General features: G+C 51.5%; 8 protein-coding genes across 8 annotated transcripts; 4 read left to right on the plus strand and 4 right to left on the minus strand.

Annotated features, from left to right (window-relative positions):
- Window positions 1–29: 29 nt before the first annotated feature.
- EDD37DRAFT_176942 (acyl-CoA dehydrogenase/oxidase) lies at window positions 30–1,792 on the minus strand. The gene is made up of 3 exons (XM_062809920.1): window positions 1,603–1,792; window positions 1,022–1,553; window positions 30–968 (listed from the first exon to the last, which is right to left on the minus strand). The coding sequence occupies exons 1-3, from the start codon at window positions 1,704–1,706 to the stop codon at window positions 261–263; spliced, it is 1,344 nt and encodes a 447-aa protein (XP_062666258.1). The 5' UTR covers window positions 1,707–1,792; the 3' UTR covers window positions 30–260.
- A 755-nt stretch (window positions 1,793–2,547) lies between these two features.
- Window positions 2,548–4,512, plus strand: EDD37DRAFT_176788 (senescence-associated protein-domain-containing protein). The gene is made up of 2 exons (XM_062809919.1): window positions 2,548–3,339; window positions 3,392–4,512. The coding sequence occupies exons 1-2, from the start codon at window positions 2,697–2,699 to the stop codon at window positions 4,315–4,317; spliced, it is 1,569 nt and encodes a 522-aa protein (XP_062666259.1). The 5' UTR covers window positions 2,548–2,696; the 3' UTR covers window positions 4,318–4,512.
- A 2,081-nt stretch (window positions 4,513–6,593) lies between these two features.
- EDD37DRAFT_653972 (protein-serine/threonine kinase) lies at window positions 6,594–10,128 on the plus strand (the record flags this gene model as incomplete). Its single annotated transcript, XM_062818634.1, has 4 exons — window positions 6,594–6,716; window positions 6,789–8,171; window positions 8,225–8,519; window positions 8,567–10,128. The coding sequence occupies 4 exons, from the start codon at window positions 6,594–6,596 to the stop codon at window positions 10,126–10,128; spliced, it is 3,363 nt and encodes a 1,120-aa protein (XP_062666260.1).
- A 912-nt stretch (window positions 10,129–11,040) lies between these two features.
- Window positions 11,041–14,621, plus strand: EDD37DRAFT_177138 (alpha-glucosidase). Its single transcript, XM_062809921.1, has one exon. It carries the CDS (start codon window positions 11,467–11,469, stop codon window positions 14,452–14,454), a length of 2,988 nt encoding a protein of 995 aa, XP_062666261.1. The 5' UTR covers window positions 11,041–11,466; the 3' UTR covers window positions 14,455–14,621.
- Window positions 14,622–15,147: 526 nt separating this feature from the next.
- On the plus strand, window positions 15,148–19,378 carry EDD37DRAFT_653974 (putative ankyrin repeat-containing protein; the record flags this gene model as incomplete). Its single annotated transcript, XM_062818635.1, has 3 exons — window positions 15,148–15,756; window positions 15,843–16,143; window positions 16,275–19,378. 3 exons carry the CDS (start codon window positions 15,148–15,150, stop codon window positions 19,376–19,378), a joined length of 4,014 nt encoding a protein of 1,337 aa, XP_062666262.1.
- A 236-nt stretch (window positions 19,379–19,614) lies between these two features.
- On the minus strand, window positions 19,615–21,955 carry EDD37DRAFT_641285 (general substrate transporter). The gene is made up of 5 exons (XM_062817295.1): window positions 21,373–21,955; window positions 20,962–21,302; window positions 20,794–20,901; window positions 20,241–20,742; window positions 19,615–20,188 (listed from the first exon to the last, which is right to left on the minus strand). Exons 1-5 carry the CDS (start codon window positions 21,517–21,519, stop codon window positions 19,790–19,792), a joined length of 1,497 nt encoding a protein of 498 aa, XP_062666263.1. The 5' UTR covers window positions 21,520–21,955; the 3' UTR covers window positions 19,615–19,789.
- A 17-nt stretch (window positions 21,956–21,972) lies between these two features.
- Window positions 21,973–24,071, minus strand: EDD37DRAFT_641287 (uncharacterized protein). Its single transcript, XM_062817296.1, has 2 exons — window positions 22,999–24,071; window positions 21,973–22,933 (listed from the first exon to the last, which is right to left on the minus strand). The coding sequence occupies exons 1-2, from the start codon at window positions 23,651–23,653 to the stop codon at window positions 22,446–22,448; spliced, it is 1,143 nt and encodes a 380-aa protein (XP_062666264.1). The 5' UTR covers window positions 23,654–24,071; the 3' UTR covers window positions 21,973–22,445.
- On the minus strand, window positions 24,016–26,603 carry EDD37DRAFT_641288 (uncharacterized protein). Its single transcript, XM_062817297.1, has one exon. It carries the CDS (start codon window positions 26,319–26,321, stop codon window positions 24,138–24,140), a length of 2,184 nt encoding a protein of 727 aa, XP_062666265.1. The 5' UTR covers window positions 26,322–26,603; the 3' UTR covers window positions 24,016–24,137.
- Between the last annotated feature and the right edge of the window lie 873 nt (window positions 26,604–27,476).

A 27,476-nucleotide genomic window follows, 5' to 3' on the forward strand; every position in this document is an offset into this window, starting at 1 on the left:
GATCTATTGGCATTTATAAAGGATGTTGTGGTGGACACTGATGGTTGGAAATCCAGATTATGTAAGCAGATGTCTTTTCTGTGTAAAACAGCTAGAGCATCGAGCATTCACGTTCTTATTCTGCAATACCGTTCTATGACTGATGGTACAGGCATTCATGTTCAACTCGGTGCCACGATGATAACCCATGAAATGAATCAACCCGACACCTCGCTCAGATATAAACCTGGAAACATCTCCTGGCTTCAAGTTTTCTTCCCTCACTGCGTATACTTCTTCTGCAGTGCCTTGGCTATCGTCGTGAGTTGGATATTGCTCGTGCCCTCATAGATGGCTCCAATCTTGCTGTCGCGATACATCTTTTCAGCGATACCATCTCGAACAAAGCCCATACCACCCATCCACTCGACCGCTAAAGAGCTGACCTTACCTGCTACTTGACTAGCGTACAGCTTCGCCATTGCAGCATCAGTGACGAAATCCTCGCCGGCCTCCTTCTTCCTGGCAGCATTGTATACGAGCCCACGAGCTGCAGCGATTTCCGTATATGCTTGAGCAAGCTGATGCTGCATGCCCTGAAATTCACCCACCAGCTTGCCGAATTGCTTGCGGTCATTCCAAACATACTTCGCAGCGTTCTCCCAAGCTCCGAGAGCCAGACCAGTCATCTGCGCGCCAATACCTATCCGTCCCTCGTTGAGAAGTCCAATGGCGTATTTGTAGCCTTGGCCTTCCTTACCCAGAAGGTTTTCTGCAGGGATTTCCACGTCGTCAAAGTTGACGACACAGGTGCTAGAGGCCTTGATGCCCAGCTTTTTCTCCTTCTTCGCAATGCTGAAGCCTTTCATATCCTTAGTGACAACGAAAGCCGTGATACCTTTATAGCCGGCATCGGGGTTGAGATTGGCAAAGACTAAGAAGAAATCGGCCTCTAATGAGTTCGTGATCCACATCTTCGAGCCGTTGATCTATGCTTGTGTGAGCCGACGTTCTGGATCATCCGTACATGACCTAGCCTTACCTTGTACCCGTGTTCTGTCTTTTCCGCCTTCGTTTTCAGGGCAAAGGCGTCGGACCCTGATACAGGTTCAGACAGACAGAAGGAGCCCACTGTGTTTGTGGCCAGCTTCGGAAGCCACTCTTTCTTGAACTTCTCACTGCCATACTTGAGGACGGCAGTCACCACCAGAGTGTTGTGTACATCGCACATAACGGAAACTGAAGGGTCAACTCTGGCGAGTTCCTCAATGCCAACAATAGCCGATGTAAAGTTCATTCCGGCTCCCCCATATTCCTCTGGGATTTCGAAGCCCATCAGACCTTGCTCAAACATCTGTTCAATCACTGCAGGATCCATCTTCTCCGCCTCGTCCATATCGCGGACTTTGGGCATAAGCTCTTCGTTGGCCCATCTTTCTACCGACTCTGCCAGCATCCTCTCGGTCTCGGAGAAGTGAGTGATTGGAGTTGGCGAAAGAGAGTCGGTGTCGACATCGTCAGGCATGTAGGGTTCGGGATAGCGCCGTCTTGAAGTGGTGACGAATGCGCGTTTGCTAGCAACATGTAAGTTATGGAGAGACATATCAGTGGTGGCAATCTTACGGTTCCAAAGTCCTTCGTGGGAGTAACCTCGTGGCTGGACTGCGGGGAGCAAGGGATGCTGAGGCTTTGGCGACTGGCCGCAATGACCTGCATACAGAAGCCATTGTGTATATAACGTGATTTCGTAGATGTCAAACTCAGCAAAATCTCATAAGATACGTGGAGGTCGAGAGAGACACTTTATGTGTGAGTAGATGATGGATCGGAGTGGCATATTGATGACCCTTCACGAGCTTTTGACTTTCTGGTTGTCCCTCGGCTCCCGGTTAAAGGCGGCTTAAGCAACCCTAGGCTTCCATGGTCCCTTGAGAAGCGCCCATTCAGAATCTCTGGGGGCACCGGGATTAGCTCGGATGCCCTCCAGATTCCCGAAACTCTCATATTTATTCGGCCTGATTGGGGAGACAATAAATGTGTATCGGATCCGAATGTTTGAGCACATTGAGAAGCAGGTACAATGCCGTCTTCGTTGCTCGCTATCGGGATGTCGCTTCACGTCTTGACCTGCAGTTCTGGCTTTCAAATTCCGTCCGTGACTGTGCAATCTTCCCACCTACCTAGGTCTTTTGGGACATTGAACTCCGGAGACTGTCTGCTATCAATGCTTCACATGCCCACGCGAGACTATCGATGGACTTGAGTGCGCTGAGTCTTCCGGCTGGTAGGAGCTTGTATTCATCATTCCTGACGGACGGTTTGGTATCGGAGAAGGTGAACTTCACGCCTGCCTTGCAAGCAAAGCAAGAAATCCTCTTCCTGCTCAAAAGCACTTGGCGACCAGCATGCAGGTCTTGAGAGATTCGATGTTCTGGTTGTGAGTGACGATCTGTGGCTGCAGCACCGCCACAATGTGTGACGTCTTTGGGGGATAACCGCCCAGTTTTCGACACTGCGATGATGATGATTGACTGGAGACAAGACAATGCCCAGACATTGAGGGATTCCAAGCCTGCCTACTGCAAGTGCAGCCTCATATTAGACCTGATGGTAGGCGCCCAAGATATGATTCTCTCTGTTGACCAATTTCCTCCAGACTCCTGCTGTGTTTTTCTCCCAAGCAGCAACTCGCACCAGAGTCTACCATACTAGCAATCATGTCGGCAGGACACTCTGAACCCCATGTTTTGTACAGTGTCAACAACATCTCGGCTTTTGCTGTACAAGATGGAGAAGAGCATCAGATTACTACTTCTGGACCACAGACTCTATCGCTATTGATGGTCCCTACTTCGTCGCCCTTCGCAGACCTTTCCAGCACCGAGCCCAGCAGCGCAGCGCCTGAGGAAGACTTCTACCTTCACCTTCACCTCCCTCCCGAGCTCGATCTACCCTTGCCTGCGACCACCCAAATATTCCACAAGCCACCAAGCAGTTACCTCATTCCGCGATGGGATCTGGGTCCTGACGCTGGGGCTTTCATTCGCATTCAATTCCCTTCAGTCGGTACCGGTCTAGGGAAGGTAACGCAAGAGGAGGTAGACACTTTCGAGACCATTCTTGCTCAATGTACAGCCTTCCTCGAACGTGCACATGGTGCCTCTCAAGGTGTTGAACGGTATAACCCTCAGGATTATCGACCAGGAGAGGGCTATATCAGTTCTACAGCACCTGGAAAAGAGCATCCTCCTCAGCATGGTCAGATCGTGCTCATCGATGAGGAGAATGGTAGCGTGATCGGAGAACTTGGGAATACCTATGACTTAGTTGAGGCGTCGTCCGTCACACCTGGCTCCAAAAGTATGTATAACCGACCCAAACCTCCATGGACATTCGTTGACGAATTGTACAGGGCCAGTTCAAATTCAGCTACCGGCTGAAGGCCAAGGTAACCAGATTCGGGTTGATAACGTCTCTGAAGAATTTCTGGCGATAACAAGACATCCCGCTTATGCGAAGTCGACCATTGTGCAATCGTCGGCGACCGCATCCAGACTCATAGTGACAAGCTCGAATTATCTGGCTGAAAAGATGTCTTCTGGTGCCAATGCGTTCCAGCAGAAATCGCAGCCGAATCCTAAACCCATGACCTTCTCTCCTGCAACCCACGCCCGCATCCGCCAGATACACTCTTTTACACAAGGCGCTGTTGGCGTAAGCGCGAAAACGGTTGGCCAACTAGGCAAATATGCTCAGAATTTCGGCGCCCGCATGGCTGGCAAGGGTGAGAAGGGCAAAAAGGAAGCGGGCAAAGATTACAAACCTGGACTACTGAACAAATCCATGATCGCCTTCTCGACTATCGCCGATGGCATTGACCAAGCCGGGCGCAATCTATTGGCGTCTAGTTCGGTAGCAGCAACGAACGTGGTTGGTCACAAGTACGGCCCGGAGGCTGGTACAGTCGTACAAGGGCTCGCTGGTGGTGTCAAGAACGTCGGCTTGGTTTATATTGACGCCATGGGAGTATCAAGGCGAGCAGTAATCAAATCTGTGGCCAAGGGAATGGTTGTGGGAAAGATGCCCAACGGCCAACAGCTGATTGTGGGCTCAGGCGATGGTGGAGTGATTCCGGCCGAGGCCTATCCTCCTGACTCGAAGCAAAACGACCATCATTCTTCGAATGTCTATGGAGGTGCCTCTCAAGCTGGAGTGAGCACCCCAGGCTATGGCGTCGAAAATTATGGTAACACTGCCAATGCACCACCAGCGTATTCTGGAGTTGGCGAGCCACTGGGTTCGACTTTGCAAGGGCAAAACGTCAGGGAGAAACGATGAGGGACTCCGATGCTTGCATGATCATTATGGGAGGAAGGCCTCTTGTTTCGAAATGGACGCTCGGACGTTGAAGATTTCCAGCCGATACAATCGTTCTGGAACACATAGCCGATGACTCGTAACGAAGCTACGATGAAACAACGCATTGATCATTTAGACGGTGATGCGCAACTGTGCAGCCGAAGGTCGTAATCGCAAGCCTCAGTGCTCCCAACTCTCATTGTGGTTTGGTCAGTGTCATTACCTGCATGACATCTGCCGGTCGGCAGTGGCTGAAACCAGCTACAGGGCTGCCAGGGTGGACAGGATTCCTCGATAATCTGGATTGTTTGCGCTACCAGGTAGATATCAGGTTATTTTGATGGAGAGAAAGGAGTCACAGCAACAACATGCGCGAACACACCCATGATATATGCCTGGGATATGTTGTCCTTTTTGCCCGAATTGAATGTCCCGCCGCATGGGCAAGATTGCGGCTCATGCACAGCAAACAGTTTGCAGATCTCTGTGAGGGGACGAATTGCCCGAGCTTTCACATGCGTCGATCAGCTGGTTCTCCAGGATCCATCGTGGCGATCAAGGAAACGAGTGGAGAGACTGTTCAGCAGCATCATTTGTACAGAGTAGGCACACCACGGGCTAGAACTCTGTTCTGGCCGCTTCAGAATTGATAGTCTGAGACTTGACAGCTTGTCAGAGATGCATCGCAGCGACCATTTGACCCAATACTGAGAACCATCAGGGCCAGAAAGCTGACCGCCAGAGTTTTTCTAAAAAAGAGGTGACCTCTGAAGCAAGCGAATCACCCGTGAACTTCCCGAGCGGGAAGGAATCTGATTTGATGATTGAGATGCACGTTCAACGCCAACAGGCATCCTTGGTCGCGTCTGTGAGGCGTTTCAGCACTGCAGGGAAGCAGATTAAAATCCGAAATCTCGCTAAGCGGCACGCCATGATATTGATTGTGTCTTCGTTTCACTGCGCGTCAGCCAGATCCGGTGATGAGTATCCGTACCTTTGTGATCAATTTTCTATTCGAGTCTTTCTTTTGCAACATAATGTCGACCATCCCAATCACAACTCCCAGAGATAAATGATTGAAAAAGTAGTTGGAAGAAGGTGGAGATGAGATTGGGCCCCTATTTACTCGACGCGTGCCTATAAAAACTGGGGAAGTTTGGGCGCGCAATGGGAGAAGCCCAAGCGCAAAGACGGTGGCCATTGCTTGGAGAACCACATAAAGTCAGCAAAGAGACGGTCAAATCATTGGCATCGTTGGAGTGTACGTATATCAGAGCATCCTTGTTGTCAATTGTAGCAGAGATATAATGGTGACGAGATGGACTGGCAATAGTTTGAATACCTTGACATGGTTCCAATGTGGCTTGATTTGACTAGTAATTCCATTTTAGCGTGGCTTTTGTTATAGACCTAAGTTCTAACAAGCTAGTTAGGTGAGAGTGGGTTTGGTTTTAAGCCCCAAAGGAAAACACACTTGTGCTTGTGGTCCGCCTACCTGCGCCCGTGTCTGCTGCTGCTGCTGCTGCGCTGGCCTTGTCTACTCGTATCTTGTTCACCGACTTGCCTAACCTTACTGTAAACCAAACACACAACACCACCTGCAATACCTACACTTCAACTTACCGACATCCGGCGCCGCACTGTCAACTCGCTTCACAACTACCTAGATACCCATTACTTCTCCCATCTGCTTCTCGTCATATCATACTGCTGGCCAGTCAACACAGCCTCTCCTGCCTGTCCTCGACCCTGCCGCGATGATCGCGATCCTCTTAATCCGTCCTCTTAAACACCTGACGTCGATCCGTATTTGTTGATGATTGGCCTTGGCTGCACATATCTCACAGCCTCATCAAGGACAATTCCCTACAGTCGTCGCTGGTACGGCGTCTGTTCAGCCGTTCCCGAATTTCTTCAGAAGACACCATTTGGACGCAAAGCCCCCTTCACACACCTCATCTTTGAGGCCAGGTCGCCGCGCAACACGTGGTGGAATACTATCTGTGACACCACCAAGCAAAGAATAACATTTGCGATCCTGGATGAAGTCGGATAACGTGTTGGTAAAGATGATTCACCACTAAGTTCATCCCGCATACCACTAACACATGTTATGACTACAGCCATTGCCGCGCTCCCTCCATCAACCTTACCGGGACCAATAACCCTCCTGCACCGTCACTCGTGGGGGTTCGACTGAACAGTGTCAGGACCTGTGGGTGAAACGGTGTACTACAGGAATATCCATGGACACGATGCAGACGGCTGGACAATATCGGGAGCATATCCCAACTTCTGCCACATATTCCCCCTCTGGCAGTCACCACTACGATGATCAGCAGAATATGGATCCCGAGGGCTACTACACGAATCAACCGGTACGTTGATCTGGCACTCGAGACTTGCCTTGCTTCGAGCCAAGGACCATGCTAATTTCTGCCGATCTATAGTATTATCCGTCCCCAAATCAGAACGATGCCCTAAGGTCCACCTCACAGCAGGAAGAGAGTTCCATCCCTGCCTCATCATACCACGACCACGTTACAACTTTACCTTATCACACCCGTCATCAGTCCGCCGGTCACGGCCAATATGAGGGCGGGCCCATACCGCCTCCTAGAACATCATCGCAGCAACAGGGCTCTCCCCACCATGCCGTAGGTTCGAGCAGACAGGCCAGACAACACATTCCTGATTCTCACACCGGTCGAGTTCATAATCGCGTCGGAGATTACAATGAGGAGGTGCGAGAAAGACCGCGGGATGATACAGCTACCGCCGCCGCATCTGCTGCACGCAACCGAAGAAAAGGTCCTTCCAGTCCTGATGGTCCACAGCGAGCCACAAGCACAAGAGAACGAAGTCAACACAATTCACCCGCAGCCAGCCGATCTGAAGCTACCATGCTTCCAGCCCCGACACATGCGCCTCTAGTGCGTGAGTATAGTGAGGTAATCAACAGGGTTGTTGTTTCCGATCCACAAGAAGACGTTGAGAGAGCTCAAGAACGGGTTGCTGAGGCACAGCCCGACCCTGTCGGCACAGGCGGCACAGGCGCCAGCAGTGTCCCTGAGGACAATGATGACCTATTGCCCGCTCCGGGACCAGCCCGTCGGCAAGATTACTCCAAATCACGCCGGAAAGAGATCCAATTCGGAGAGTACATGCTTGGGCAGACTCTCGGCGAAGGAGAATTCGGCAAAGTCAAATTGGGGTGGAAGAAGGATGGAAGCACACAGGTGGCTATCAAGCTCATCAGGAGAGAAAGCGTCGCGTCGAATCCTACGCGTCTGCCCAAAATCTACCGAGAGATTTCCATCCTGCGCGAACTGGCCCACCCAAACATTGTCAGACTTCACGAAATGGTCGAGACTGAACGACATATTGGTATCATTTTGGAGTATGCCTCGGGCGGTGAACTCTTTGACTACATCCTTAACCATCGATACTTGAAGGACCCAGCGGCACGGAGACTGTTTGCCCAACTCATTTCCGGCGTCGGTTATCTACACAAGAAAGGTATCGTCCACCGAGACCTGAAGTTGGAAAACCTGCTTCTGGATCAGAACCGTAATATCATCATCACGGATTTCGGTTTTGCCAACACCTTTGACCCTGGCGATGAACTCTCCGATGAGATCGTCTACAACCTAAGCAACAAAGAGTTTGTTAGAAAGTTCAAGCTCGACCGTCTGGATGCCCGAGGGATGAGAAGAGGAGATTTGATGCAGACTAGCTGCGGCAGTCCCTGCTATGCCGCACCCGAGTTGGTGGTCAGTGATTCTTTGTACACAGGCAAGAAGGTCGACGTGTGGAGCTGTGGTGTCATTTTGGTGAGTGCGATCCCTTCACGGTATAGTCGCGCTGGACTAACAAACAATTACAGTATGCCATGTTGGCCGGATACCTGCCGTTTGACGACGACCCTTCCAATCCCGAGGGTGACAACATCAACCTGCTCTACAAATACATCACGACGACCCCCTTGACGTTCCCAGAATATGTCACACCACATGCCCGGGATCTGTTACGGCGCATATTGGTGCCGGATCCACGAAAACGCGCCGATCTTTTCGAGGTGGCCCGTCACAGCTGGCTGAGTGAGTATCATCATGTGGTATCTCATATCACAAGTAGTACCACCAACGTGGCGGATATTGCGCATGCCACCGTCCCATCTGGTAAATCGCTCCCACACCATTGGAAGGCTTTTGCTGACTTTCTACAGAAGATGAACCTCCGCCAATGCATAGAAGTGCCTCTGTACGAGAAGGACCGTCGCGGCCCACAGCGACCTCTCCAGGCGCCCTTGGCCGAGCCCAAGAAGGCCTTCTACCGGAGGTTGAAGAGGGTTCGACAGGTTCGCGACGCGATAAAACCGCTCGTCATACCCTTCAGCCAGAATATGTTCCACCAACAACACATACAACTCGGGTTCAGCCTTCTGCCACCGCAGCTGCATCGAGAAGCCGCACTCGAATCGACGAGGACAAGTCAGCTCCAACGGCCACCCAGTCTTCGTCCAGAACGAAACCTCTACCGCAAGATCCTCCGGTCGAGGCTATGCAGAGAAGACCTCAGACAACCGAACGAATGCCACCACCAGTTCGACCGGCTCGAGACATTCCGAGATCGGTGTCTGATTCCACCACTGCACTTGGCTCCGCGCCGAATGTTGGACAGGGAGGACAGTACACGACCCGACCAAGCACACAAGGCTCCATAACTTCGACAGGGGCACCTGCGAATACCAGATCTGACGTACGACTGCCATCGCGTGGCTCATATGGTCAACCAGTTGCGCCAACCGTTGCTACGACCAATGCGCAGGGCCGTGTCACACAACCAACCAAGCCTTCTCGAGGCTATAATATTTCAGGGCCACTGCCCCAATCCGGTGCTCAGAACTCGATCGGACAGCCAATGACGACACCCATGCCGCCACCAAGTGAACAACAACAGCCGCAGAAGACGGCACACCATAGACGATCAAGTACATTGAGTGGGCTTGGAGAACGTCTCTTTGGCCGATCCAACTCCGTGGTAAAGAAAGATGCTGAGCGACAGAAAAATGGACGAAAATATCCTCCGACCAGTATGAAAGACTATCCGGCCGAGGCGCAACCTCGTATGTCAACGGATTCCAAACGATCATTCTCGTTTGGCTTGGGCAAGAAGAGAAGCACGGATCTGGAGAATCCAGGGCAGACAGGAAAGGAGGTACGACGATTTTCACTTCTTAATTCAATGTCGTTGAAAGGTCTGTTGGGAGGCTCCAAGGAGGAGAATTCATCCAAACCTGGAACTCCCCAGACGGAACGATATGCCTCGTCCAGCTCCAGTCGTCCAACCACTGGTCAGGCCTATCCAAGTGGGCAAATGTCTAACAATGATGGGCAGTTTGACGGATCGCGTCCGAATAGTCACAACAGCTTCTCACGACCACCGCAGTCACAATACCAGCCGCAGCGAGCGGTGACAACACAGGCTACCAACGATGTCTATGGTGGAACAGGTGTGTATTCTCCGCAAGATCAAAGCCGCGTGCCACATCAGCGTCAACAAAGTGAGCCAATGGCACATATCATGTCCCAATATCCCGAGGCTAGCGACAGTCGACCTTCGATGCAGCAAGGACGAGAAAAAAGGGGAGTGCTGGTCAAGAACAATCGCAAATTTAACGATGCGTACGGCTATGATCAGGGGCCAAGCCACCATGGCGGTCGGTCAGGAGCGGTGAAGAAAGTCCAGGATTTCTTTCGTCGGCGACGGACCCCAACAGACGGGTAATTTCGCTATGATGAACAAGAGTACTGGTCAATCGAGGACCATTGTTTTGGTCGAAAAATCTCTTTCTCAGTCATGATTGGAGTGAATAGAGGTTTCTTGTAATGATTAATTGATTGTTGACGGGCATGGATTTTTGCCTGAGCCGGGAATCCTGTGGATGGGTACATTCAGCCATTTGTCCTTTTTCCCTGTGCAGAGAACGATTTTTGGGAGTGCTCGGGACGGCATACATTCTAGCATGGCATTGATATTCTGTTGAGAGGGTGAAGACAGGCTAGCTTTGCGAAGGACGCCATGGATACCCCCTTACATAGCATAGCACTTCTTGCTGTGAGAACAAAGAAGAATTATTGAGAAGCATGACGTTGCCCTTACTTCCCAGTTCTTCTTTCGGTATTACATTGAGGCAATGGATGGAGAGCAGCAACGTTCGGGATATTGCTCGGTGTTACTTGGTATGATTTGTACCCAACTCCTCTTCCCTAATGTAAAACTTGTACTGCAGATCGACTGTTCTGGCATCGTTGCGTCATTCCACAGGTCGTCAGGGTCAAAGCTTTTGCGGAGGAGTTTTCGTGCTCCCTTCAAATCAGTATGAGTACACCTCGTACTCTGGTGGTGATGCCAGTGGTCATCTCAGTTGATAAGGCCACTTGCTCGGTGTCGTTGAATGCTTATATCGACTGCAGATCAGCACATGCTCCAGTTGCAAATATTGGCCCAAGGACTTACAAAGGACGCGGTAATGCCGTCAATGTAAAAAGTACCTGTCATATCCATCGACCCAGGTTTTCCACATTCCCCGCAAATCAGTGATCACGCTCACGGCAAAGATTTGACCGGATTACTCCTCTTTTTCTCTTCTACCACCTCACTCATTCGACAAGCCTATGCCCACTCTCCAGGGTCCTCCTCATCAGCCGGCGAAACTGCATACAACCCCGCCATGAATGGGCTTGAAGCTGCCCAAACAGGTGTACGATCGGCTGCAGTGGACTACCGGCCGGCTCTTTTTCAATTGAAGGTTACATACAGCTTCGTACCTGAGCGAACCACGGACTACCCACCATGCTCGCCCGTTGCTACCTGAGGGCAGCCACAATCGGCTTTTGCTCTCTCGTGCTTTTTCTGGCAAGCGGTTACATGATCCGTAGAGAGCTGCTAGTGTCGTTATGGTGAGTGGACAATTGTTCATGCTTGATTGCTTTTAAATCCCATGCACGCCCGTCCCTGCAGAGTCGCTCCAGAGGTGTCTCATTGCCTTTTTACCTCAGTCTCGATCCTTCACCTCAGCGGCCGATAATTGCCGAGCATCTTCATCCAGCCGGCGGTCTCAAGATGAAGGCAAATGCTCTACTATCGAGTCTGCTGCTTGTACCCTGCCTTGCCGCGGCTCAGACGACAACAGCGGGTTCCGGCAATGCCACGACCACAACGTTCGCTGCTCAGTTTACTGTGCCTGCAGCTGCCGACGAAGGAGCGCTTCTTCTGCCGAATGTTTTCGACCCAACAGCTATCAACGCCCAGATTGCATGTCCGGGCTACAATGCGAGCAGTGTCAAGACCTCTTCGACTGGTTTGACGGCGCATCTGACGTTGGCGGGAACTGCTTGCAATGCGTATGGTACGGACATTCATGATCTGAACTTGACAGTCGAGTATCAGACCGACTCCCGCCTGCACATCAACATTCGGCCTTCGAATATTGCTTCTCAAAATCAAAGCTGGTATCTCCTCTCGACGGACTATGTGCCTGCCCCAAGCCAGGAAAATGGGCAAATGACCACCAGTGATCTCACATTCTCCTGGTCCAACTCGGTGAAGACCGGTTTCGGGTTCAATGTGACTCGAAACAGCACAGGCGATGTCCTTTTCTCCACCACTGGGACCAAGCTAGTCTTTGAGAGCCAGTTTATTGAGCTGGTAACCCAGCAGGAGGAGAACTACAATCTGTATGGGCTTGGAGAGGTCATCCATGGCCTCAGATTGGGAAACAACCTCACGCGGACGATCTACGCTGCCGACAGTGGTGATCCGATAGATTACAACATCTACGGTAGTCATCCATTCTACTTGCAGACCAAGTATTTCGAGGTTGGCAATGGCAACAGCTCAACACCGGTTACTCAACCGCTGGACACCACAAATGCTACTGGGAACTACACCTCTTCGTCTCATGGAATTTACTTCCGCAATGCTCATGGTATGGAAATCCTGATGCGACCTACAAATGTCACGTGGAGGACTCTGGGTGGCAGCATCGATTTGTACTTCTTCTCTGGGCCTGCCCAAACGGACGTTACCCATCAATATCTTGACGTTATTGGAAAGCCGGCCCTTCAAAACTACTGGGGCTTCGGCTTCCATCAATGCCGATGGGGTTATGAGAATTGGACTGTTACAGAAAACGTGGTGAATAACTATGCCAAATTCGAGATCCCGCTGGAGACCATCTGGAACGATATCGACTATATGTTCCAGTACCGCGACTTCGACAACGACCCTATTCGTTTCAATTATTCTGACGGCACTGCCTTTCTGAATCGACTCCACAGCAATGGTCAGCACTATGTTCCCATCATCGACAGCGCTATCTATATTCCCAATCCTGCTAATGCGAGCGATGCATATTCCGTTTTTAATTCTGGAAATCAAACCAACTCATTTCTGCTCAACCCGGATGGCTCGTTGTATATTGGTGAAGTCTGGCCTGGATATACCGTCTTCCCAGACTGGCTCGCCGCTTCCGCTCAAACATGGTGGAAGAACGAAATGGCCGCCTGGATCCAAAAGCTACCCATCGACGGCGCCTGGATCGATATGAGCGAAGTTTCTTCATTCTGCGTAGGCAGCTGTGGTACTTACAATCTATCTCTGAATCCTGTTCATCCTGGGTTCCTCCTACCTGGTGAGCCAGGAGACGTCATCTACGATTATCCAGAAGGATTCAACATCACCAACGCCACAGAAGCGGCTTCTGCCTCCTCTGCATCGATGGCGCAGGCTGACGCTACGTCGACTGCCACCAACACCGCAGCTGGGACCACATCCAGCACCTCCACCAGCTACCTCCGCACGACGCCTACGCCGGGATCACGCAACGTAAACCACCCTCCATATGTCATCAACAACGTTCAGGGTGACTTGGCTGTCCATGCCGTGGCACCAAATGCTACGCACCATAATGGAATTCAGGAATATGATGTCCACAACCTCTTTGGTCACCAGATTCTGCAAGCAACCTATGCAGCTCTTGCAGCTGCAAAGCCAGGCCTTCGGCCATTCATCATTGGCCGCTCGACGTTCCCAGGCTCTGGCACTGTTGCTGGACACTGGGGTGGAGACAATGCTTCGAAGTTCTACTACATGTACTTCTCCATCCCTCAGGCCTTGAGCTTCAGCCTGTTCGGAATACCAATGTTCGGCGTGGACACTTGTGGTTTCAACAGCAACAGCGATGAGGAGTTGTGCAACCGCTGGATGCAATTGAGTGCATTCTTCCCCTTCTACCGCAACCACAACGTCCTCTCAGCGAACTCACAAGAGGCCTATGTCTGGAGCAGCGTCATCGATGCCACTAAGACGGCCATGAACGTGCGCTTCCAGCTTCTGCCATATATCTACACACTGTTCTACAACGCACATACCTCTGGTGACACCGTCATGCGTGCTCTTGCATGGGAATTCCCCAACGACCCATCGCTCGCCGACGCTGATCGACAATTCTTCCTCGGCCCGTCGATCCTCGTCACTCCAGTGCTCACACAGGGCGCCACTTCCGTCGATGGCGTCTTCCCAGGTCTCGTTGAGAAGACGGACGTCTATTACGACTGGTACAACAAGACGCCCGTCAGCGTGCCGTCGAGCAAGAACACCACCATCGCTGCTCCGCTGAGCCATATCCCCGTTTACATTCGCGGAGGGGCGATTTTGGCCACTCAGCAGATGGCTATGACCACCCGCGATGCAAGAAACACGTCGTGGTCTATCATTGTGGCACCCGGCGTCAATGGTACGGCTACCGGGTCGTTGTACCTTGATGACGGTGAGTCGGTGCAGCCCAATGCCACCAAGCTGGTCACCATGTCCGCGGCCATGGGATCGCTGAATGTCACTGTGTCCGGATCATATACCGGTCTTGACTTGCCTTTGGCGAATATCACGATTCTCGGCGTGACGCAGGCGCCGCCGAGTAATGTCGTTATGATCAATGGAGATGTCGTGGCGAATAGTACTTACAATGCCACGAGCAAGAGCTTGTTCATTGGTGGATTGGAGAAGGCATTGGGTGGGAATGTCTGGGGTGGGAACTGGACGCTTTCGTGATATAATGTCTCACCGTAGGAGGTCTGGAGAGTCCTCGAAAAATAAAGCTCCCGCACGGGTCGGAGTTGACGGAGTGGGTGAGATTAAGTTACTTAGGGCGCCCGATAGCCGAGCACTCTTATGACAACATCACTTGATCAAACAAAACAGTATCAGTCGTTTAACACTGAGATCAGAGTTCCGAATCATCTTCCGGCTTGTTTTGCGTCTCGTGCTTAGCGCTGTCGACCATGGCATCGAGTATATTGTCCCCTGTGTCTCATATGGCCTTCGGCGAGTTACCTTCGCCTAATGGATAGTGCCATCCGTGAAAGAGTACCTGGGTATGCTTTTGCTTTCCAAGAACTGTTACTCAGGAGTGCCAGATTATGCAAAAAGAATCTCGTCTCCGGCAGCAGCAACTACACGCTTGTTCAGGATGTTTTCGAGTTGCCTTGATTGGCTCGCTAGAGCTAGAGGCCGGACAAGTCTGCTGCGCCTAGCATCCGAATGCGTTTGGCCAGAACATTTTCAGCCTGATTGATGCCTTCCACCAACCTCTGTCATTCATCATGTTTCCTTCTAGTCTCAGTCAAGGCATGCCCAGGCACAGAGCTGGCCGATCAAGATGACTGCAGCGTATCACCTGTAATTAGTCCAACATTGCCGCCATGCTTTTGAAGCTGGGCCTGATATCTCCTTTCGACGCGCAAGATGTCGGCCAGCCCACGATCGAGTCCGTCGCACGTGGCTGCGCTTAGCCGAGACGACTACCACATTGGACTGGTGTTTGCACTCCCGAAGGAGTTGGCGGCAGGCAAGGCCATGTTGGATGAAGAGCATAGAATGATACATGGTCAGGACCCACAAGACGGCAACAGCTACAGCCTCGGTCGTGTGCATGAACACAATGTTGTTCTTGCATGCTTGCCGGTCAGTGTGGATGGCACGACTGCAGCTGCAGCTGTGGCAGTCAACATGTTGAGAACGTTCAGAGCCTTGCGTTTCGCCCTCATGGTGGGTATCGGAGGTGGCATTCCAACCACCAGGCATGATATAAGGCTGGGGGATATTGTTGTGAGCGAGCCTCAGGGCACGGGTGGCGGTGTAGTACAGTATACCAAGGGCAAGGTTCGACCTGGTAGATTTGAGGTCAAAGGCACCCTCAATGTGCCTCCAATTGCCCTCCTTACCGCTCTGGCCTCTCTCAAAGCCGACCACGAGCTTCAGGAAGGTCGCGTACCCGGATATCTCTCAGGAATGATACAACGATATCCCAGAATGAGAAGAAACGGCTATAGCTACCCCGGGACCAAAGAGGATGTTCTTTTCTGTTCTTGCGCCGATGATCAAGACGATGACTGCAATCTGTGCGAGAACGGCAAGTTGACTCGATTGTCTCGTGATAGTCACAGCCTGAGATCCACTACGGTATCATTGCCTCGGGAGACTTGGTTGTCAAAGACGCAGGCTTCAGGGAGTCTCTTAGCAAAGAATATGATGCTCTTTGCGTCGAAATGGAAGCTGCAGGGTTGATGAACAACTTTCCTTGCTTGGTAGTCAGGGGCATTTGTGACTATGCCGATTCGCACAAGAATGATACATGGCACAAGTACGCCGCAGCTACCGCCGCAGCGTTTGCCCAGGAACTCTTATACTACGTGTCGTCAGAGTTGGCGAACAACGAGATGCCTGTTCAGCAAGTCATGGGTGAGTAATTGTGGCTGGGACCATTTCGGTTCTGTGTATGTTCTTTTCTTCACAACCTACTCTTGCTTTTTATGAGAGTTGGAGTCAGCGACATTTTTGGGTAACTTGACTAACACCAGGATTCTGAAAAGGCGCCCTAGTCGACCACCTCAAGACGACGAAGGACCATACCGAGCTTACCCGGGGCATCCTTGAAGAAACACGGCAACAAAATCGAGCTAACGATGTCCGATATGACGAGGAGAAATACCGCGCCTGCCACAGGTCTTTCAAAATCTCATCCTACGAGGCCGACAAGAATCGCAACCCAGACCGAGTCCGGGGCACCTGCTTATGGGCTCTTCGGCATCCCACCTTTCAGAGATGGCAACAAAGTACACACGACGACTTACTGTGGATTTCTGCCGACCCGGGCTGCGGAAAGTCGGTACTGGTCAAGTCCTTGATCGACAACGAGTTTAAAAGTACCAAAAGCCATACAGTTTGCTACTTCTTCTTCAAGAATAACGATCTGCAAGACAAGCTACGCCTTGCGTTGTGCGCAATGTTACACCAACTCTTTGAGGCGCATCCTGATTTGATCAGACACGCCATTCCTGCATGGGACAAAAACCATGATAAACTACAACTCGAGTCGGCCCAGTTGTGGCAGATCTTGATCAATGCCGCGACTGATGAAGCCATTGGAGACATCACCTGTATCTTTGATGCTTTGGACGAGTGCTGCGAAAGTGACCAAGCGGAACTCATCCACGGCTTGTGCAGGTTCTACCAAAATGCACAAGAAGCCGTGAGGCCGGGGAGCTTGAGGTTCCTGGTCACGAGCCGTCCCTACAGCAGCGCCGCGCGTCACTTCCAGCCTTTGCCATCGGGACTACCGAGTATGAGGTTGCGGGGTGAGGAAGAAAATGATACACTTCGACAGGAACTCGACCTTGTCATAAGACAGCAGGTTGCAGAACTTGCCGAAGACGTCGATCTAGATGCACAAACGAGGGAGAAGATGGAGACCAAACTCCTTGCTATGGAACATCGCACCTATCTATGGCTCCATCTTGCCTTTGAAAGTATTCGACATACCTTTCAACACAGCCCACGACCTGCACAAGAGTCGATCAAGACGCTACCTGTGAGTGTCGAGGATGCTTACGAAAAGATCTTAGGCCGGGTGGGAAAAGATCAGCAAGGTACGGTCAAGAAAATCTCTCAAATCGTGGTCGGCGCACGACGGGCTCTAACGGTGGAAGAGATGTCGACAGCCCTGGGTGTGGCCATTGCAAGGCAGGTCGTGTCTTGGCATGATGTCCATATCGACACCGTCCGTCTGGAAAAGAATATCCGCGACTGGTGTGGGCTATTTGTGTTCATCAGTCACTCGAAGATATATTTGATACATCAGACAGCTAAAGAGTTTCTGATGTCAGACGCAGAGCCGGTCGGTACTGGCATCAAATGGAGAGGCAGTTTCAGTGTGATCGGGACCGAAGCCTCCATGGGCTGTATTTGTGTTAATTTCCTCCCAATTCAAGAGGTCGATTGGGATACAATCCTTCATAAAAAGAATGGCCTCTCCGAATCTGGATCAGCTAAAGACGACCTTACTAAAGATGTCAGAATATGGGCCGGCTGGTACGGCTTCTTACATTACTCTGCAGAGTACTGGCCAGTCCATTTTGCCAATGTTCATATGCCAGCGGATCCAGCGCTTATAAACTCCAAAACCCGGCTATATGATACCAGCAGCCATGTGTTCCGTATCTGGTATGATATCTTCTGCCATTCTCTGAAACCAAAATTGGATCGTGAGATCTCACAAAATCCACACCCTCTCGAGCTCGCAGCTCTCTTTGGTCACAACGATGTGTTGAAGTCACTATTGCTGACACACAGCGACGACGCAAATTTCGGCAGGATGTGCAGCGAGGAGGCGCTGGGGCACGCATGCACCTATGGTCACGCAGAGATCGTCAGAACGTTATTAGAGCATGGTGTCCATGCCAATTCAAACTCCTTGTGGGGAACAGCGCTAGTAGCAGCGGCCGGGCGTGGTCAAGACGTTGTCCTCCAGATGTTGCTTCAATATGGCGCTGATCCTAATCTGCAATCAGTGGGTCAACATGGGTCTCCACTAATCGCAGCAGTATCGCATCGTCATGGGACGGCGGTGGAGATCTTGCTGGCTGCCGGCGCCAGTATAGATTTGAGCATAACTTTGCCTAACGATGGGGACCCCATCGCCATCATGTACGGGAATGCACTGATAGCAGCGGCATTCAATAAACAGACACCAATCGTGCAACTCTTCCTGGATGAGGGCGCTGATGTTGATGCCAGACCGTCCAGTGGAACATTTGGCACAGCATTGATAGCTGCGTCTTGGGCCGAACATTCAACGATTGTACAACAATTGTTGGATCATGGCGCTGATCCCAATTTGCAAGCTGAGGCCGGAGAATGGGGGACAGCCTTGATAGCTGCTTGCTATACAGCAGACACGGCGGCAGTAGGGTTTCTACTCGACAGAGGCGCTGACATCTCTGCTTATGCACAGTCAGGCGCATATGGGACAGCTTTGATAGCTGCCTGTGCTCGACTCCCTGACAATTTGACTTTGAATTCTGAGATAGTGCACTTCCTTCTCAGCCGGCAAGCTGACATCAATGCTCACGCACGCAGCGGCAATTACGGGACGGCCCTGATGGCTGCTTGTTATTGGGACAATTTTGAGATAGTGCACCTCCTGCTCGATTGGCAAGCCGACATTCATGCTCAAGCGCACATCGGCGAAACTGGGACGGCCCTAATCGCTGCTTGTTGCAACGGCAGGATGGACACAGTGCAATTGCTACTGGACCGTGAAGCCGATGTCAATGCTTGTGCGCGCACTGGTGAATATGGAACAGCCCTCATAGCAGCATCCTATCGGCGCCGGCTGCTTCTTGTGCGTACCTTGATTGAGCATGGTGCCGATGTCAATGCCCGGGGTCAAGTTGGAGACTATGTCAATGCTCTGGCTGCTGCGGTTGCTGCAAAACCGCGGTGGTGGGCGTCAGGTCCATGCGCACGGGATTTCATGAAAGCCCGAAAGGAGGTGATGAAGCTGCTGCTGGGCTGGGGCCCTGGGAATGATGACCGCCTGGACGATCGTGCACAAATAGAGCTGCTTCCAAAAAGACGCCGCCACAGTTCGGAGCCTCTCTATGCTGGGAGGCAGCTCAACGGTCGCTTCAAATGATGGCCTGTCGGAGCTTTCTTGTTACCATGATGGGATCACAGTTTGCACAGCGTGTAGGATCGTGTGCCTCGAGTTCAAGGCTGCTCTCGTAGCGTCACTAATAAGTGTCAAACATTTGTGGTGGAAAAACTCAAGAACGGCCTTCGTGGTCGAGCCGCCAGGTCAGACGAAAATCGTCAAACCCTGATGCGATGGTGTCTCAACGAAAACTAGTTGTGTATGTCCATGAGTACCTACAATTGTGTATATAAGTTAGGTAGCTGTGGCCCAGAATGCTTGACCGATCGACTGCTGTCCCCATACCACAGATGCGCCATATACTTGTGTCTCTCATCTGTGGAAACCACTCTTCCGCGCAGGTTCCACTGTGCTCCTCAGTCTCCTGACCTCTAGTCTGTGGGTCATTCAAGCTTAGACACCCTCAGCATGTTTCTCCCCCAATTTCTCTGTCTGCTCATTCCGAACCCTCATGTCCATAGACTCATCATCCCCAACCGTCGACGACCTCTCACTTGCCATCTCCCCATCCTTGAGGAAAATGCGATCAATATCCTCGAGACTAATATTCGACGTCTCAGGGTAGAAGAAATAAATGACCGGCACGAAACTGAACGCCAAGGCCATGAAGATCAGGTACGTCTTCCAGCCGAGGCGATTGATCAGGACCGGCGTGATCATGACGACGAAGAAGTTCCATGTCCAATGCGCGGCGACGGAGATTGCTGTGCCCCTCGAGCGGGCTTGTAGTGGTAGGATCTCGGGACCGTATACCCAAGGCACGACATTTATCGAACCGCCGAAGATAATCATCTGGAAGTCTTCAGCCTCATTGATACGGTCTTCCGGAATGAGGCATACTTACGTATATGAAAAAGAAAGCGACGGCCGCGGCGCTGGTGTGAGGTTTACCGAAAGACAATAGAATTGACGCCATCATCATGCAGCATCCCAGGCCGAAGGCGCCATAGAGCATTGTCTTACGGCGGCCCATGCGGTCGAGGGCCAGGGCGGGGCCGATGTTGCCCACGATGAACATCAGTTGGATGAATCCAGCGATGATTTGTGCGACACGGGGCGTGAGTTTGACGGTGTCGATGAGGACAGTCGGCATGTAATAAACGACCAAATTGATGCCAACCATCTGATTCATGAACAGTCCGAAATAAGCCAATATTATCCTTCTCCTCGTCTTGAGCTTGTCTTTCTTGAACAGCGCCATGTGACTGGTGACTCCAGCCTCGACGCGCAAGGCATGTTTGATGTTTGCCACTTCCGAAGTGATGTACGGATCTGTGGGTGGGAGGTCGAATACTGCGCAGAGAACGTGGATGGCTTCTTCGTCACGACCTTTCTTGAACAGCCATCTTTGAGCACAATTAGCCGGCGACGTAAAGAAAGGACATGAAGTGTCTTACCTGGGTGACTCCGGGAGACCGAACAGGAGGATGATGACGGTTATAGCGAAGAGGAGTTGAACCGCGATCGGAAGACGCCATGCGATCTCACCGCCTGCATAGGACATGCTAAAATGGATCCTTGTTAGCCCGACAGACCGCATTGTAGATACTGGCACCGAGACATACCCAAAGTCCAACCAGTACGCGAAACTGATGCCCACGCCAATGAACAGGACCTCCCAGGAGACGAGACGGCCTCGCCACTCTTTCCTACACAGCTCAGACTGGTACATGGGCACTGTGGACGAGTCGATGCCTGTGCCAAAGCCCGTGATGATTCGGCCGATGACAAGATGCGGGACGGTGTATGCCGAGCACTGTAGACTGGCGCCGACAATGACGAACGACATGGCGAGCCACATCATTTTGCGGCGACCGAAGTAGTCGCCGATGAAGAAGTTCAGGCCACACCCACAGAGGGCACCGAGGCAGTAGCAGCTCACGAGGATACCGGTCTTGGTATCGTTCTGTTGGCATGTTTAGTGTTGGTCCAGAATCACCATAGGGGATGAATAGTTGTCTTGATTTGTGACTCACCGGATGATGGAACTGATTCAACCAGTTCTCGTTTTGCAGAATACCTGAAAAGACTCCCTGGTCGAAGCCGAAGAACAGAAAGGCTGCAAGACAGCATGTTCCGATGGCGGCGCGAAGAGGGCGGCCATGACGGTACCAGTTCCTCATCTTGAGTGGGGGAGGCAAAAAGTCTAGTATATATATCTTTCTTCACAGTGTGCGCGATTCTGAGCAGTGTTTGTTAGCAGTATCAAAACAGCAGGCGGTAATAGCCATAGACAATCTGAATATGAGATGAAGACACAGGAAGAGGAGGTGGGCGATCTTGACTCTTATAACCGATTACCGATGTAAAGCATCGGCCTCAACAGCAGGGATGCCATGCAGAGACCCTCTCGCCGACCATACCGGTCAGCGGACATGGTTGCATGCTCACAATCTCTGGGCGCACGTCGAGCGAGCATGTCGTTGCAGGCTTGCAGATGTCGATCACGGTTACATTTGGCCTTCGGCAACAGACATGATCGACAGCATGACCAGCAGAGACTGAAGTGGAGTATGGCAAACTTCCCCGACTTTGACGCACCAGACGCGGCGATGTGGGTAAAGGAGTTGTGAGGAGTCACGAAGTGAATTTGATAGAGACCTAAAATACCCCATGTCCTTTTGCTGGGTGCGGGGAAGCCACAATAGTCATGTTAAAAATGGTCAATGGAAGGCTTCAGAGTCCTGGACGAAAGGAATGCCTCGAACATCGCGCCCAGATCTAACCGTTCTAGGTAATCTGAAGAGGAGAAGAGTGAGGGATGCTCCAAACTAATGCACATTGTTCTGCATGATACCCCCACAGAATCATACTCGGCCTTTGCCCAATTGCATACACCGGTGTTATGCCTTCTTCACGCTGACCCCTGGACAACGTCGGACATCACTCCGTGTGCGCCAGGTCTTCCCTCTTTCAGCTCCCTGTACATGTGGTCGACGCCTTCTCGAGGTTCTGCATCGACTCAATGTGACAATGCTTTGACAGCGACCGAGCAGTCCTCATGATACCCTCCACAGGTGATGCTCCTTACTGCATTTGGTTTGCACATTCAGAAGGCCCGAGGAGGCTCTCCATCAGGAGCAAAAGGACCAACAGTGGAAGCGCGGCGGCGCGTCGATTGGGGGATGGCACTGGGTTGACGTCCGCGTGTCTTCTTGGGGTTGTGCCTCGGGCCCTGCTCATCATCCGTTTCAAGGCTCTCTTCATCGTCCCCTACTGTGAAAGCAGTTCGAGTTTCCAAGGTATCCAATCTTTCCTTCTGCTCCTTCAGCATCCTAAGCAATTCGGCTTGTATGGTCTGGTACGACTGTTCGGTTTGCCTCACTTGCTGTCTGGCGAGGTCGATGATTGTGTCTCCCGCCGTAGTAAGCAACACGGTTAACTCGGTAGGATCACAACCAATCTCCTGCTTGAGCTGTTTTGCCACACGGTTTATGCGGTTGGTCGGAAGGCTCTGTCGGAGTTTCGCAATAGCAGTGGCCTCGGCTGTCTTGGAGTCATCATCGTCTGAGTTGCGCTTGCGTTTCCTGGATTTGCCTAGGTGTGAATGATGAATTAGTACATGGGGATCAGGGGCAGCTGACACGACAGGGCATACATACCTCCTCCATTATCCAGATTTTCTTGCTTGACTTCTTTGCGACTCTTTTTATGCTCTTCTTGGTTTTCTGTCTCAGGCCGTGACATGGTCTTTTCCTTTCCTGACTTCTTGTTGGGACTCTCGATTGAATTCTTGTTCCCCTCTGCTGCAGCAGGCTTGCTCTTTTCCTTCTTATTCTGGGATTTGCTCTTGAGCTTTGCTTCTTTTGGCCCCTTTTTGCCATGATCTTCCTGAGCTATGGTCTTCTCCTTGTCCGGAATTGACACCTGCTTCGACTTGTCCTTGCTTCTTGACTGTTTAGGAGTTGGAGTATTCTCTTTGTCATTGGACTCCGCCTCGGAAGTGTCATCACCATAATCATCGTCAAGCTGTACCGTGCTGGAAAAGGACGGTCGGACGTTGGCCCTATTCTTAGCCAAAGCGAGTTGCTGAAAGATGTAGGCCGGACTCGATTTGACGTCTTGAGGGGCGACAATCAGAGTGGGCTTGGGATTGAAGGATGGTGACAATGGCGTTGGCTTGTCGCGCGTCGGAGCCGTTGAGTTGACAGCCCAGGGATCATCTGTGAGATCAACAACGTTCTTCCAGATATGTCTCGCCTTTTGCGGTGTTGCACTTGCGGCACGCTTCCGAAGACCCGAGTTCACTGTACTCATTTTGATATTGGCCAGGCACCAGTGCCAATCAAGGTGATGCGTGGGCCCAGATCGAAGCCAGAGGAGTTTCTTCTGCTGTTGTCTAGAGAAAGATGAGGTTTGAGTTTAGTGGTGAAGTTGGGAAGGTGGGCGAGGTGTGAAGAGTGACAAGATTAGAGCTGGAAGTGACACTCGTGTGAGTAAAAGGATACCTGGACATAAGATCTCAATGAAGTGAGACATGAGATGCTCTTTGCCAAGTGAGTCTCGTTTGATCTCTACCAGTATCGATGGTGCTGCGATTTGGAAATCAGGTCGCAGCCATCAGCAAGGAGTCAACTCTCATCGACACCCTGATGCCCTGCTATCCTTAGGAAAACACCTTGATTTCTGAACTTGTATTTGCATTTTGATCGTCATTATCTCATTAGAATCTGTCTCAACTTACAAAGTCATTGCCACACCTGAACTTTTCCACCTAACGCAGGGATGACCGACGAATCGATCAGACTGCCACCATTTCCCTCACTTTGTCGACCTTGATATCGGGCTTCTCTACCCTGTCCCAACTATTCCAGATATCTGCCTTCATCTCCTTCAGACGCTTGTGCATCCTCCAGAGGTCATCCATGTCTTTATCATCACGGTCTTTTTCGTCAATCTGTGAGATCCGGTCATACAGATCCTTGTATCGTTTGTAATACTTTTGGAACCGTCTCGCATCGTCAATCACACGTTGTCTACTTGGAACCGGCTTTTCAGGAGAGGTAGAACGTTCCGAATCAGTTCTGACAGGCGTTGGCCGTTTCAAATGTTCACCTGTACCGTTTGGAAGCGGTGCCAAACGAGCGCTGTCTGACTGTTGACGTTTGGCAGGACGCTCTTCTTCGTTTGCAGGTGCCTTGCGCTTGACTGGAACTTTCTCCGGGCTTCTTCCCCCCGAAACATTACCGCTTCTGTCCGAAACGACGGGAGAGTATTTATTGCCTTGCTTTCGCTTGGGCATCTCTGTATCAGAAGGTGGGGAAGAGGGCGCTGAAGATTGATTGGAGGCTTTGCTTGAACTAGAATTGTCGGCGTCGGTGGAGGTAGTAGGAGGCGAAGACCCCAGAGGAGACGGCTTCTGGGGAGAACTATCGTGCCGTGGTCTGGGTGACACACGCGAGGTCGAGTTCTCCGGTTTCTGGTGTGGTTTTAACGATTTCGAAGCATTCGTTAGTGTACTTCGCACCTTCTCGTTACCGCTGGAAGATGAGCTCGACAGAGATGTTTTGTGTACTGTCTTTCGAGGAGATGAGACTTCGTGTGATGGCCTTGGCGTTTTGACACGCTCCTGATCATGCTTCTTGTTGACTATCGAGATTGGTTGAGGCGTCGACTTTCCCTTCTGTTTTGTGATCACTTCATCTGCTGCATCGGCATCTTCATCAGAATCCTCGATTCGTTCAGAAGACTTGAACTTCCCGTCGGGCTTGGCTGCTTTGGGTTGTAAAGCGTCTTTCGACCGGCCAACGCCAACGATCTCACTCTTTGCAGGGGCTTTGGAGCCGGCAGCTTTGTCCTTTGGTTTCTTTTGAACCACCACAGTGTCAGTCTTCACACGGGCCTTTCCAGTTTCTCGGTCAGACATTTCCGCCCTGCTCTCGTTTCCGTCTTCAGCGGCACGCTCGGGTTTTACTACAACTGGCTTGTCGAAGTTGAGTCTGGACAAGACCTTTCCCTTTCCTCGATCTTCTGTAGGTAACAGCAGTTGCCACAAGTTGTCCTTCTTTTCCACACGCATCCGGTCGTATGCCTGAATAGCATGGTCGATTGCTTTCTGTCTGTCCTCCTGGGACCGATAGGGAAACTTCCACACATCCAATTCACGATACGTCTTCTCCTTCAACTCTTTCAGTCCCTCTCCCGCCTTAGAATCCCGAGCCACTTTGTCTATCAGTTTCTCACAGTCGTCCTTAGCAGCATGAAGTTGTTCGGCTATTGCTTTTACTGTCAACGGCCGAGCCGCAAGAAGATGAATCAGAGGTATACGGATAGCATCGAGCCGGACTCTATCTTTGGGTGACAGGCCCTGACCCAGAGGTGTGGATGTCGGACCTAGTCCGGGCGAGAAAGCTCCGGCCAGAAAAGGACTTGAGGGTCGGGATATCGACATGCCTGATAGAAGACGGTCCTTCCTCAACGCAGAGTTCTGGCTTAACAGAGGTGAGGGTCTGTGATCCTTCTTTGCACCATGCTTCAGGTCTTCTCTGCCGCCTATGATACTGGTCTCGTTGGAAGCTCGTTGCTCCTGAATCGATCTGAGTGTGTTTTCCAGGGCGGCCAGTGCTTCGTCACTTTTGGCAGTATCCTCTGCGGCCTTCTGCACTTCGAGTTTGTGGTTGGACCTTCCCGAAAAGTATAATAGTCCACCATCTTTAGCATCTCTCGTGAAGATCTCGGAGGGGAAGTCTTCGACGCCACTAGACAAGGGGATTGTCTTCTTGCCAAACTGCAACGCTTGCCTTTTGCCACACCGAAGGCGGACTTGTTCTTTGTTCTTCAGAGATCGAACTATATCCTTGTTCACACTCCCAGGCAAATCCAAGCGGATCACCTGCGGGGGTTCTTTCGACTGCTTGTCTTCGGCATCATGCTTCGAAGTATGTTTGAGGGCAAGGCCCTGCGGAGGCACACTGAATGTCACCATGATGTGGGGATTTGGTAATGTGTGAAGTGTGAGGAGGATTTTCGGTTTGAAGGTGTTCAGGTCAGTTCCGATCTGCCGGTTGACGGTGGTCAAGGGCAAGTGACAGTCAAAGCCGCTCCGCTTGCTGCATGGCAGTGACAGCTGCTGGCAGACGGCTTCATGACAATATCAAGTACGTGAAGGAGGATAGATCAGTGGAGGAATACGACAGTCGAAGGGAGGAGTTTGTGAACAAAGGAACAAAGGAAGACGCAAGCAGCCAGGTTCAGGTCGATAGACGAAGATGAGAAGCAAGGACTGGACGGTGTTGCTGACGATTGGAGGGATCAGCTTGTGGGGTAGGTGGACAAAGCGATCTTGGAAGCACGCGGTCTGAACAGTGGAACGAACTTGCGCCCAAGGAGCCTGTTGGCTGAGCGGCCAAAGAGTGCGGGAGCGGCATCCTCAATTCAAGCCTCGATTTGGCTGAGAAACGCCTCTCAGGGCAGTTGGAGGGTCGTGAGGGACAAGGGTGGGTGCCGTGATAGAGTCCACAGTGGTGAACAGTGCTCGACCTGAATGGTCCTTCTGCCAATGTCTGGTGGCCTTTCTGAACTGTCTACGCCTGCTTGGGCATGGCCCGGCCGCCTTCCCGGTGCCTAGGTCGCGCTTTGGCTTTGTGTCAGCACAGGAAAAGCAACTGACCACCACCCCCATTCCATCACGCGTCAAGATCCGGACTAGGTCGAGCCAGCCATTCGGCAAGACATGCGTGTTTTACAATTATCTTCCGCACTTCAAGGAGGGTATCAGCGAAAATTCAACGGAAGAGATATGCGCGTTGATGCAAAGCTAAGCCTGCGAGGACGACCAGTTCAATCTGCAGAGTGCATTCGTTTTGGAATGAATCTGAGACTGACTTGAATCTGGCCATACGAACCAAGATTGGGTAGGATCGTTGAAGGGGGCTGGATGTCAAAAGGTCGCCACACAGCCCATTTGTAACATGAGCCCCGAAAAATCATTCCAGATCAAGGCGTGTGTCAGTGTATCACCCTCCTTCAAAGGTGTCGGGCTCCGGGATTACCATGTAGTTCCTGCAGCTTGACATGTCGTGCTGTGGACTGTGCGATAGCAAAGAGGAATAGCATCATTGGTTATCCAGGTCAGCTATTT

The sequence above is a fragment of the Exophiala viscosa genome, assembly GCF_022695815.1.
Source record: "Exophiala viscosa unplaced genomic scaffold EDD37scaffold_13, whole genome shotgun sequence".
Classification (NCBI taxonomy): Eukaryota; Fungi; Ascomycota; class Eurotiomycetes; order Chaetothyriales; family Herpotrichiellaceae; genus Exophiala; species Exophiala viscosa.

Coding starts and splice junctions, on each gene's coding strand:
- EDD37DRAFT_641288 (XM_062817297.1), bottom strand. CDS start 26,321: ATGGTGACATTCAGTGTGCCTCCGCAGGGCCTTGCCCTCAAACATACT.
- EDD37DRAFT_641287 (XM_062817296.1), bottom strand. CDS start 23,653: ATGAGTACAGTGAACTCGGGTCTTCGGAAGCGTGCCGCAAGTGCAACA. Junction 22,934..22,998: donor AAATCTGGATAATGGAGGAG/GTATGTATGCCC, acceptor ATTCACACCTAG/GCAAATCCAGGAAACGCAAG.
- EDD37DRAFT_176788 (XM_062809919.1), top strand. CDS start 2,697: ATGTCGGCAGGACACTCTGAACCCCATGTTTTGTACAGTGTCAACAAC. Junction 3,340..3,391: donor CGTCACACCTGGCTCCAAAA/GTATGTATAACC, acceptor CGAATTGTACAG/GGCCAGTTCAAATTCAGCTA.
- EDD37DRAFT_176942 (XM_062809920.1), bottom strand. CDS start 1,706: ATGGCTTCTGTATGCAGGTCATTGCGGCCAGTCGCCAAAGCCTCAGCA. Junction 1,554..1,602: donor CCACGAAGGACTTTGGAACC/GTAAGATTGCCA, acceptor ACATGTTGCTAG/CAAACGCGCATTCGTCACCA. Junction 969..1,021: donor AGACAGAACACGGGTACAAG/GTAAGGCTAGGT, acceptor ACACAAGCATAG/ATCAACGGCTCGAAGATGTG.
- EDD37DRAFT_641285 (XM_062817295.1), bottom strand. CDS start 21,519: ATGAGGAACTGGTACCGTCATGGCCGCCCTCTTCGCGCCGCCATCGGA. Junction 21,303..21,372: donor TGAATCAGTTCCATCATCCG/GTGAGTCACAAA, acceptor ACATGCCAACAG/AACGATACCAAGACCGGTAT. Junction 20,743..20,793: donor GGTCTCCCGGAGTCACCCAG/GTAAGACACTTC, acceptor TTGTGCTCAAAG/ATGGCTGTTCAAGAAAGGTC.
- EDD37DRAFT_177138 (XM_062809921.1), top strand. CDS start 11,467: ATGAAGGCAAATGCTCTACTATCGAGTCTGCTGCTTGTACCCTGCCTT.